Source organism: Manacus candei, unplaced genomic scaffold (assembly GCF_025592945.1).
Source record: "Manacus candei isolate 608988 ecotype Guabito, Panama unplaced genomic scaffold, ASM2559294v1 h1tg000015l, whole genome shotgun sequence".
Taxonomy (NCBI): domain Eukaryota; kingdom Metazoa; phylum Chordata; class Aves; order Passeriformes; family Pipridae; genus Manacus; species Manacus candei.
In genome coordinates, this window is record NW_026138063.1 from 9,597,507 (window position 1) to 9,607,782 (window position 10,276).

Consider the following 10,276-nt stretch of genomic DNA (forward strand, 5'->3'; position numbering starts at 1 on the left):
CTGGCATTCCTGCCTCATTGCCATGGCAAAGGATTCCAGGGGCCCCATTTGCTGTGGATTCGAAGCTGTAAATTTGCAGTGGGGAAATGTGGCTCTTGCTGCTAGTGCAAGATGGATGCCTGTCTCTGCTCTGGGCCCCCTGTGTCTCGTCTCACAGGACTGTGTGACCTAGAGGTGCGTGGCCAGCCCACAACAGGTGGCACATCCAGCCTGCCCAAGAGGGTTGGGCATGGGGCAAAGATGCCATGGAGGCTTGCAAGACTGTCACAGGCTTTATTTCCACATTTAGCACAGCATGGTGACCCCGTGTTCCCCTTTTCCCCATCTCCACCACTGTTGGGGTGTGGCAGACCCACCACTCCCAGCCCTCCCTCTGTGCTGTGCTTGGCACCAGGAGCTGCAGTGCCCACAGGGATCTTGGCCAGCCAGGGGACTTTAGGGGTTCCCAGCCCCTGGCTCCAGCAGTCCTGGCAGCAAGAGGGCTGGTGGGTGCCTGCAGGCATCACTGTGGCTGGTATGGCTTGGGGTCTCCAGGGAAGGGCAGGGCAGGTGCCTGGTTGAAGTGAGCCACGAGGAAGATGCCAACGGTGCCACACACGAAGAGAGAGGCCATGATGAAGAAGCAGACACGGTCGATCACCTGTCCCACCATGATCCACTCCTCGCTCTCCTGCCAGTGGCACAAGAAGGGTGAGGGCTGTCCCCAGTGCTCCCCACGTGAGTCCCTCTCCCCCCGATCCTGACTCACGCTGCCAAAGTCGTTCTGCTCCCGTGTGGCGTTGGCGATGTGGTTGCAGGCATCCACACATGCCCGGATCTCAGGACCTGCCTCCTCCAGGCTCTGGCAGAAGTCCTGGGGACTGCCACTCTCCAGGCCACGTCCTACGAGCAGCAGAGGCAGCACAGCGGGCACCAGTGAGCGCTCGGCCCCATGGCACATTGCCCAGCTTCACAGGAAGGTGCCAACCCCCTGGGGACACTCACCAATTTTCTCCAGCACAGTTTTCATCAGCCCATCCCTCTCCTTCTGCTTCTCGAAGAGCAGCTCGGTCCGGGCTTTCCAGAGCATGTACTCGTCAGCTTTCACCATGAGCCCAAGGGAGCTGCATCTCCGGACAGCTTGTGGTGGCCCTGGTGTCTCCTCTGACACAGGCATGCCCAGGTAGCGAGGCAGGAGGTGCAGGAACACCTGGACACAGTGTTACCTGAGGGGATATGACCCCCTCACACCCAGTGGGTGCCATTGGGTCCCCTGGCATTGCCTGGAGCATCCCCGTGGAGTACCCTTGTGCTACTGGGATGCTGGGCGTGTTGACACCTGCTGCTCCCCAGTGTTGGGAGTGACTTGGAGGGGTTTAGTGGCACTCTGTGATCCACTGGGGACATCTTTGTGCCAGGACTTGCACTCAGATGAAGGCATGCCTGCCACCCTGCTCCGTGAAGGACCTGGCCTCAATCCCCAAATACCCATCCCATTCCCCATGTGTAAAGGGTAGAGAGATGATGGCAGGTACCTGGCGGACTCTCGGGGACATGGAGTGAGTGTTGGGTGTTCTCAGGGAGACATTGAGGACAATGACAGCATTCACCACGATCACCACTGTCACCACCATGAGGAAGGTCAAGTACCTGGAGAGAGGGCACAGAGCCTCATGTGGGGCTGCTGGGTCACAAGCTATGGATGTGCAAGGTCCTTCTCAGTGCCCTTCTGGGCTGGAAGTTGGGGACTGGCAGTGGGACATGAGCAAGTGATAGCCCTACCTGAGCTGGGGGTTATTTCTGCGCCAGGGTCCTGTCCCTGGGCACTGGCTGCTGCACAGCACCTGAAGACCCTGCTGGCACAGTGTGACAACAGGGCTGGCACCCCTGTCCCCATGTGTCACTTACTTCCCAATGAGTGGCACAGCCTGGGAGGTCTCGGGCACCTTCTGGGCAATGAGGAAGAGAAAGACAGTTTGGGCCAGGAGAACGTTGATGGAGACGGTGCATTTCTGCCCACCCGCTGCCAAGGAGAGGGAAAAGCAGAGTTTGGCATGGGGCAGTGGTGTGAGCATTGCCCTCCTTAGGCAAAAAGCCCCCACCCCAAAGCTGAACTGGCCAAGTCCTGCCTTGAGGCTTTAATCAAGGGGTACCTGGAAATTCACACAGTCTCCCCCCAGATATCACAGGAGCAGGCGAGAGATGACACTGATGGGACAAGGAGCCCTTCCTGGTGTGTTGCTACCCCCTTGCACATCCCCATGCCTGCAGTGGGCACAGCACCAGTGTGTACCTTTGGCGGGCAGAAAGTAGACGAGCACGCCCATGGCGGAGATGAGGACACAGGGCACGATGATGTTGATGATGTAGAAGAGCGGCTTGCGCTGGATGATGAGGTAGAAAACAACTTGCTGGTATTGGGTGTCATCTGGGGTGAAGTGCTCTGAGTTGATGATCTTCCGAGCAGGGCGGTGCTTGATGGCCCATTCGCCATTCTCTGCATCACCACGGTGCCACATGAGCCCCACTGCCCCAGTGGGGGCACTGGGGCTGCCAGCCCCCCAGTCCAAGTAGGGGAGGAAGAGGAGGACTGGTGATTATCATGAGCCCCACAGGGCAGCCAGGCTGGGCACAGTGCTAGAGCCACTTGGAAGGGAGATGAGCACTGTGCAACATGCCATGGTGCCTGTGCAAAATACCCCAAAAAGCTGTTGGATGGGGCAGCTGGGCACATATGGGGCACCTTGAGCCCCTTGGGGGTTCTCAGGGCTTTTAGGTGTGGGGCTGGGGTGCCCCCATCTCCCCATTTCCAGGGTGCCACGGAGGGAAGCTGAGTGTGACACTGGGTGATAGCACACTGCTCTCCCCTGCTCTCCACGGGAGCGATAGATTTTTTCCCAGTCAAGATCGCAACTCAGGCCGGTAATGAAAAAATAAATCTCGCTGCCCGAAAAGCATTTTGTTCCTTCAATATGCAATTAAAATGTGATGGAAAACGTCATTGTTTGGCCATGACAGCTACGTTCCCAGCATCAATCAACCTTGCAGGAGCAGTGCTCTCCAGGAGCGGCTGCCAGGCAGCGAGAGCCCCGAGCCGGGGGGGGTTAGAAAAACAAATCTCTCCTACACTCCCGCTTCCACTAATAACTTAAGTGCCCATGTAATGGTGGGGGCTGCTAATAGTCCCTGAAGCCCTGCTTTTGGCAGCCACCAGCATGGCAGCAGACCAGTTGGATACCCCTCCTGGTGGGACATACTTATGCCATGGGGGGCTGCAGTGTTACCTGTGAAAGCCTCGGGGTCGATGACAATCCACTCCACGGTCTGGCCTTCCTCCACTGTCAACAGCAGGTTGATTTCATTTGCACTGTACGTCTGGGACCTGGGGAGGGACAAAGTGGTGGCAGAGGCTGGCATGCAACGACCTGGATGGGCAAAGGGTACCAGTGTGGCACCAGGTCATGCTGCATTTCCAGCTCTGCTTTGGGGTGCTTAACTTGTCTGTGGTGCCTACTGCCAGGTAGCAGGGGACAGGTAGGTGGCATTTATCTGCCATTTATCTGGGCTCAATGCCCCAGGGCAAAGGTGGGCATCCCATGCTAATCCCTGTGTCCCAGGAGGACCTGCCATGGAGCCCATGCTCACTGGAAGACCATGGTGCAGTTCTGCCAGTCGAAGGGGAAGTAGGTGACGTGGATGACGCAGACACTGCGGTAGATGGCAGGGGGCAGCCAGTAGATGCTGCCATCAGGAGATACCAGCACGTTGGCATAGAGAGTGATTTCAAACGTCCCGTCGATGCTGAGGGGAAAAAGGGTGGGTTCAGCCCCAGATTGTACCTGGGGGGCAGCTGCCACCCCTGTGTGGGGTTATGTCCCTATTGCCCTGTCATGTACTTGTTCTCCAGAACGATGTCAGGCAGCCAGACCATGGTGGAGGGCACTCGCAGCTGCTGGATGTTGTCGTATTTCTCAGGGTCCCACTGCAGGCGATAATCGGACCATTGCTGCAGGAAGCAGAGCAAAGGAAGAGGGGTCATGGTGCTCCCCAAGACAAGGGAAATTGTGAGCTGTCTGTCCTGTGCTGCCCACAAAATGGACTCAGCCCCCCACAGAAGGGGGTGCAGATTATAGTGCCAGCCCTCCATGGCGTGCCACCCTGAGGTGCAAACATGGCAGGGGGTGATCCTGCCTGGAGGTAAGGGGTCTCACCATCTCGATCCAGACGTTGGTGGTGAGGGTCTCCTCTCGCTCATTCTGGCAGGGAATGAAGGAGGGAGGTGGGTTTAGTGCCTCATCTGCTGCCCCACATGTGGGGACAAATCCTCTCCCACTATGGGTGCCAGGGGATCTCTCTCACCAAGGAGATGAGGTTGGTGAGGGTGAGCTTGAGGGAGACATCAATGATCTCGTCCCCTCGCAGGGCCGGGCGCAGTTGCCGGTTGTAGTTGCTCATGAGGTCCTGGAGCAGCTTCTCCTCCTGGTTCCTGCAGCCCACACCTGGAGAGGACACATGCCAAGGGAACACCCCGGGGTGGGGACAGTGGGACCACCAATGCCCCTGAGACCTGATGTGTTGAGGGGGAGGCAGGGGGTGTGCATGGGGAGGGGATGCCCAGGTCTGTTACTGTGAGCGTGCACACTCAGCTCTGTGAGCCTGACAATCGAGTCAGTGCCCTGCATGCAGCAGGGGGGGGTGCATCCCCCCCACATCCCCCGCCCCACTCACCCCAGGGACCTCTCCAAGGGCAGGACATGGGGACAGCAGGTTGCCAGCACGGGGACACCCCGGTGGGAAGGTGCATGGCACTGTACTCCCAGGGGTGACAACCCCCCCAGTGCAAAGGTGGGGGGTGGCCAGTTCCCCCTCCCAGGCCTCTCCCTGGGGCGGGCACCCCTTACCTGCCAGGGCGCAGAGGAAGAGGAGGAGGCCGTGGCAGCGCATGGCGGTGCCGTGGGGCGCAGGGGCTGGGGCTCTGCTCCACCGCCCGCCTGGCGCTGTTCTGGGCCGGGCGCCCGGAGGGATGGGACAGCTGTCCCCTCCTACCGTCAGCTGTTCCCAATAGCCAAGGGGGCTGGGGAGGAACGGGTGACCACCCACCTCCCCCCGCTGGTGGGGTGATGCCAGTTTACTGGGAAGCTCCTCTGAGATTTTGTGCCAGAGGGGTTGGGATTGGGGCTGGGGCAAATTAAGCTCCATGCCTCAGTTTCCACATGTCCCCCATGGAGGCGTGCATCTCCTTGCAGCAGAAACCCAGGTGCCCATGGGTTATGGAAAACGAGTGCCACGCTGCCAGAACCTCCTGTCACCACCAGGGCAGTGGCTGCCCACAGAGCATAGGGTGAGGAAGGGGCAGGCAAGTCCCACCACTCTCAGAGAGTAATGCCCACCCTGGAGGTTCAAATGCTGCCACGCCCCTTGTAGGGGGGCCACGTTGTGGGGGAATGGGGGGGTGGTGAGATTCCTGGCTCAGCAGAGAAGATGTGACAGCTGTCCTGGGCCACTGCCGGTGGGGGGACGTCAGCTGTGCCCCTGAAACCAGAGCCCTGGCATCCCACTGCTGAGCTGGGGAAGAAGACAACCCTCTGGATCCCCAGCTCTGCACTGCTGGATGGGGTGTGCTGGGGGGGACACTGTGATGGGGTTTGGCTGGGGGATCATGATGGCGGGGGGGAAATGTGGGCACTGATGGCATCTCTGCTCACTGCAGTGGGTCTGCATGGGATAGTGTTACGTTAGGGGGGGATACATCCCCTTCCCCTGCCCATCCTGCCCCCAGTGCCCAGCCCACAGGGGTAGCAGGGCTGGTACCACCACACCCCTCTGGAAATCACCCCTTCCAGCCACAGCTGAGGTTCACCGTGCTCAGGACACCCAACAGCACCCATTCCCTGGATGGGCATCACCCTCCCCAGCACACACACAGTGCTCAGGGTGGGCATCATGCCCAGTGGGGGACACTGAGAGAAGCCACCAGTTCAGTGCCCCATGGCAAGAAACATCCAGCTTTATTTTCCCAAGCCAAGGTAGGTGGGGGAGAAGTACATGGGACCCCCCCACACCCCTTAGACAAAGCGCTTGTTCTCCTCCTGGTAGTTGTAGGGGTCTCCAGCGAAGGGCAGCGGTGGTGGGTGGTTGTAGATGCCCATGAGGAAGATCCAGAGGGTGCCCACCACCAGCGTGGGGGTGATGAGAAAGAGGCAGAGGCGGTCCAGGGTCCGGGCCACACGATTCCAGTTGTCAATCTCCTGGGGAGAGAGCCAGGAGCCAGGCAGTGGGGGGCACGGGGGGCACAGTGGGCACAGGGAGCCCCCTCTGCCCTGCCAGTGCCCATGGCCCCACCTCGTTGTAGCTGTTTTCGTCCCGCATGTGCTTGACAATGTCGTTGGCGTTGTCAATGACAGGTTTTATGTGCTCGTAGAGCTGCTCGTCGCCTGTGACCGTGCCCTGCGGCGCCAAACCTGGGGGCAAGGAGGCAGTGAGGTGGGCTCCAAAGGGCTGCCACCACTGGTGACCCCCGCTTCACTACCCTTCCCCATGTCCCCATGGAGGGGCTGTGGCTCACGGGCAGGGGTGACGCGGCTGACCAGCCCGTGCCGCTCCGACTGCTTCTCGAACATGAGCTCGCTGCGGGACTTGACGCTGAAATACTCCTCTGCCTTGGCGATGTAGCCAGCGGAGCTGCAGCGCCGGATGCACGGGGCACCCGCCGGGCTCTCGTCCGGCTGTGTCATGCCCAGCAGCCGGGGCAGGCTCTCCAGGAAGACCTGGGACACAAGAGGGGTTGTCAGGTCCCTTGGACACCTCCCCAGTGCGATGCTACCTTGTCCCCACTTTCTGTCCACAGACTACATGTGGCAGAGATGGGACACCCTGTTGCAGTGTGCTGTGCTGTCCCGTGTCCTCCATGGGGCACAGTGTCATCCCTGTACCCACCACGACACCCACACCCTGCTCACCTCTTTGACCCAGTCAGACATGACATGGGTGCTCGGGGTGCGGAAGTGGAAGTTGAGGACCACAACACAGATGATCACCACAGCTGTCACCAGAAGCATGATAAAAAGCAGATACCTGGTAGGGAGCATGGACTTGGAGCTGGGATTGCCACAGGGGCTGGGCACAGGCAGAGCTGCCCTCTGGCACCATGGAGACCCCACAATGTCCCTTCTACACCCAGTGGTGCTCAGGACTCACTTGCCAATGAGGGGGACGGCGTGGGAAGTGGCAGGCAGGCGCTGGGAAATTAGAAGGAGGAAGACAGACTGGGCCAGGAGCACTGAGATCACCAGGGTCATCTTCTCACCACCTGGAGAGCAGGTGAGCTCAGGGAAAACCCTGCCCCATGTGCCTTTCCCAATATCCCCAGTGCCACGGTTGCCCTTCCAGTGTCCCACCATACAGTGCCCCATATCAGGTTTTCTGTCATGGGGGTACACCAGGGTCCCACATGGGGTATCCTGTCCCCAGGTGTGCCTCTGCTAGGGTGTCTGGCTGGGATGACAGTGTCTTACATGGGGATATCCCAGAACTGGGATATCCCTGTGCTGAGCATTGGGGTATCCCCATGTCCCAGGACATGGTGCAGGTGTGGGACACGGAGGTGCCCCAGGGCTGTGACTCCCATGCTGCAGGGCTCACTCACTGTCAGCAGGCAGGTAGAAGACAAGGATGACCATGAAGGCAATGAGGATGCAGGGTATGACGATGTTGATGACATAGAAGAGTGGCTTGCGCTTGATGATGAGGTAGAAGGTGATGTCCTGGTGCTCACTGGTGTCAGGGGGAATGTCAGGGTAGATGTTCTTGCGGGCTGGGCGGTGGATGATTTCCCATTCCCCATTCTCTGCCAGGGCACATGGGACAGCACATGGCATGGGGTACACCTGCCATGACCATCCTCACCAGCCCCACCAGCACTGATCTCTCCATCCAGGGTCTGGGTAACTCCAAGTCTGGTGGGTTGGGTGCCAGGGTGCAAAAGCCCCAGGTACATGGGTGTCTCCGTGACAGAGTGCCCCAACTCTAGAGTGGCACCCAGCCCTGCACAGGATGTCCTGCTGCCACAGGACGTGGCAGAGAGCACAAGCCTTACCTGTGAAGCCTTCGGGATCGATGATGATCCACTCCACTGGGTAATCCTTGCCTGTGTCCAGGTCGGTGTCTGTCTTCAAGTGCATGTTGATCTCCAGGGCACTGTATGCCAGTGACCTGGACCACAGGGGACAGGCAGTGAGGAGCTGCAGCTGCTACTGGGCACACACCACCCACCCACCCTGACCTCCAGCATGACGGACTCAGGCCACCGGGTCACCTGCAGACCCCCACCTTGCTGTGCCCCAACAACAAGGGAAGGGTGCTAGCAGCAGCAGGCACCACAGGGGGATGGGATGCCCACCCTGCTGCCCTGACCCAGCAGCCCAGCACCTGAATCTGAGGGTGCAGTTCTGCCAGTCGAAGGGGAAGAAGTCGACGTTGATGAGGCAGGTGCTGCGGAAGATGGCAGGTGGCAGCCAGTAGACATAGCCCGTGTCGTAGAGGAGGACATTGCAGTAGTAGGCAACCTCAAAGAGCCCATCGTTGCTGTGCCGGCAGAGAGACAAGGTGATGGTGGGGCTGGGAAGGGGCCAGCGGAGCCCTGGGCATGCACCAGGCACAGTTCAGGGGATTTGGGAGGGGAAACTGAAGCACAGCTCACTTGTTCTCCAGGACTATCTCAGGCAGCCACAGCATGTCTGCCGGCAGGCGGAGCACCCCAATGTCCCCAAAGTCGGACTTGTTCCACTGCAGGCGGTAATCGGTCCAGCCCTGAAGGGGAGGATCCCCAGGTCACCCCTTCACCATGCTGGGCCACCCCGTGGTGGCACAACTGATGCCATGACACCTGTCCCTACTCACGTGCTCGAGCCATATGCTGGTGGTGAGTGTCTCGTCCACTTCTTTCTGCAACAACAGTGTGGGGCAGTGAGATGCCAAGGTGTCCTGACAGCTCAGGACCCCCAACACTCAGCAGCAGAGTGAAAGAGAAGCAGCCTCAGGGGTGGCACCCAGCCAGCCCTGGGGGGGAGGCATGGCTGTGGGGCTCCCCACGGTGGGCACTGCCCACTGGGGCTCACCAGTGAGATTAGGTTGGAGAGGGTGAGGGCCAGGTAGACGTCCACGACCTCATCAGTGGAGACAACAGGACGCACCTCTTTGTCATAGCCCTTCTCCTTAAAGAGGTGGTGGATGAGCCTTTCCTCCTGGTTCACGCAGAGCCCACCTGGGGGTGTGGAGTCAGGCAAACCAGGGGGCTAGTGGGGCTACTAGGCCCAGTGCCACCCCATAGGACGGTATAAGAATGTAGGAGACAGGAACAGGCCAGGACTTTGCATGTTTGTGCTGCACAGGAGCACAGACATGGACATGCAGGAATGACAGACTTGCGGGAGCACATTGGGAGCACATGGGCATAGGACAAAGACATGGGCATGGACACAGGGACACAGAAATACAGACCTAGCACACAAAGGGACACACAGACACAAGATACTTGGGTACAGATCCAGTGGCATTGTGCACATAGGTGGATGCACACACAGAGGCACACATGCACTCATGGACATGGACCCAGTGTATGCAGGGGCACGTGGTCAGAGATTTGGTGTCATTGTGCACACAGACAGGCACACACAGGGACATACAGATACAGTGACACTGGGAACAGACAGCACATGGACTGGGCTGGGACACGGCTTTGGGAAAGAAGCACAAGGGACGCACAATGAGGGGATTCTGCCAGGTAATACCCAAAAAGTGGCCCTGGGGACCCTTGTGCCCTGTTTGGACCATGCCACCGTCCCACCGACCCCATTGAGGGAGCCTGGAATCCCCCAGCAATAGGACACCCCATGTCCCAGACCCCGCTCACCCGACAGCATCAGTGCCCCGAGTAGGGCCAGCTGCTGCGACAGGTTCCCCATGCGGTGCCCGCGGTGCCCTCGCGCCGTGCCAGGCCCTGGCTGCCTCCCCGCCTGGCCTGGCCGAGCGGATGTCCGGCTGCCGGACAGACTAGGAGATGGATGGTGCCAGGTGCTGAGGGGGAAGGGTACCGGCACCGGATACTCACTCCCAACCCTCTCTTCCGGCACCCCAGCGTGCAGGGAAGGGGAGACAGGCAGGCACAGCTGGACTCACCAGCCTCACGGGTGACAGCTCATCACCCTGAGCCTGGGCACTGCAGCACGGGCACTGCTGGGCACGGGGAGGAGCGGTCCCTTCCCTGCTGCTCAGCAGTCCCAGTGATGCTGCTCGGGGT

The 10,276-nt window shown here is 59.7% G+C and overlaps 2 protein-coding genes across 2 annotated transcripts; both read right to left on the bottom strand.

The window, feature by feature from the left end:
* Positions 1-266: 266 nt before the first annotated feature.
* CHRNG (cholinergic receptor nicotinic gamma subunit) lies at positions 267-4,998 on the bottom strand. Its single transcript, XM_051781604.1, has 12 exons — positions 4,881-4,998; positions 4,339-4,478; positions 4,191-4,235; positions 3,876-3,985; positions 3,625-3,780; positions 3,264-3,361; positions 2,273-2,476; positions 1,888-2,002; positions 1,515-1,629; positions 985-1,189; positions 749-882; positions 267-670 (listed from the first exon to the last, which is right to left on the bottom strand). Exons 1-12 carry the CDS (start codon positions 4,921-4,923, stop codon positions 503-505), a joined length of 1,533 nt encoding a protein of 510 aa, XP_051637564.1. The 5' UTR covers positions 4,924-4,998; the 3' UTR covers positions 267-502.
* Positions 4,999-5,956: 958 nt separating this feature from the next.
* CHRND (cholinergic receptor nicotinic delta subunit) lies at positions 5,957-10,000 on the bottom strand. Its single transcript, XM_051781605.1, has 12 exons — positions 9,890-10,000; positions 9,096-9,241; positions 8,878-8,922; positions 8,678-8,787; positions 8,407-8,562; positions 8,075-8,190; positions 7,625-7,825; positions 7,177-7,288; positions 6,939-7,053; positions 6,545-6,746; positions 6,322-6,440; positions 5,957-6,227 (listed from the first exon to the last, which is right to left on the bottom strand). Exons 1-12 carry the CDS (start codon positions 9,939-9,941, stop codon positions 6,045-6,047), a joined length of 1,557 nt encoding a protein of 518 aa, XP_051637565.1. The 5' UTR covers positions 9,942-10,000; the 3' UTR covers positions 5,957-6,044.
* Between the last annotated feature and the right edge of the window lie 276 nt (positions 10,001-10,276).

Excerpts from the sequence above, each read along its gene's own strand:
- CHRNG (XM_051781604.1), bottom strand. The coding sequence starts at position 4,923 with ATGCGCTGCCACGGCCTCCTCCTCTTCCTCTGCGCCCTGGCAG. Across the intron at positions 3,781-3,875 it reads GACATCGTTCTGGAGAACAA|CATCGACGGGACGTTTGAAA; the intron begins GTACATGACAGG and ends TTTTCCCCTCAG. Across the intron at positions 883-984 it reads AACTGTGCTGGAGAAAATTG|GACGTGGCCTGGAGAGTGGC; the intron begins GTGAGTGTCCCC and ends TGCTGCTCGTAG.
- CHRND (XM_051781605.1), bottom strand. The coding sequence starts at position 9,941 with ATGGGGAACCTGTCGCAGCAGCTGGCCCTACTCGGGGCACTGATGCTG. Across the intron at positions 8,923-9,095 it reads TCTCCAACCTAATCTCACTG|AAAGAAGTGGACGAGACACT; the intron begins GTGAGCCCCAGT and ends CTGTTGTTGCAG. Across the intron at positions 7,289-7,624 it reads CTTCTACCTGCCTGCTGACA|GTGGTGAGAAGATGACCCTG; the intron begins GTGAGTGAGCCC and ends CCTGCTCTCCAG.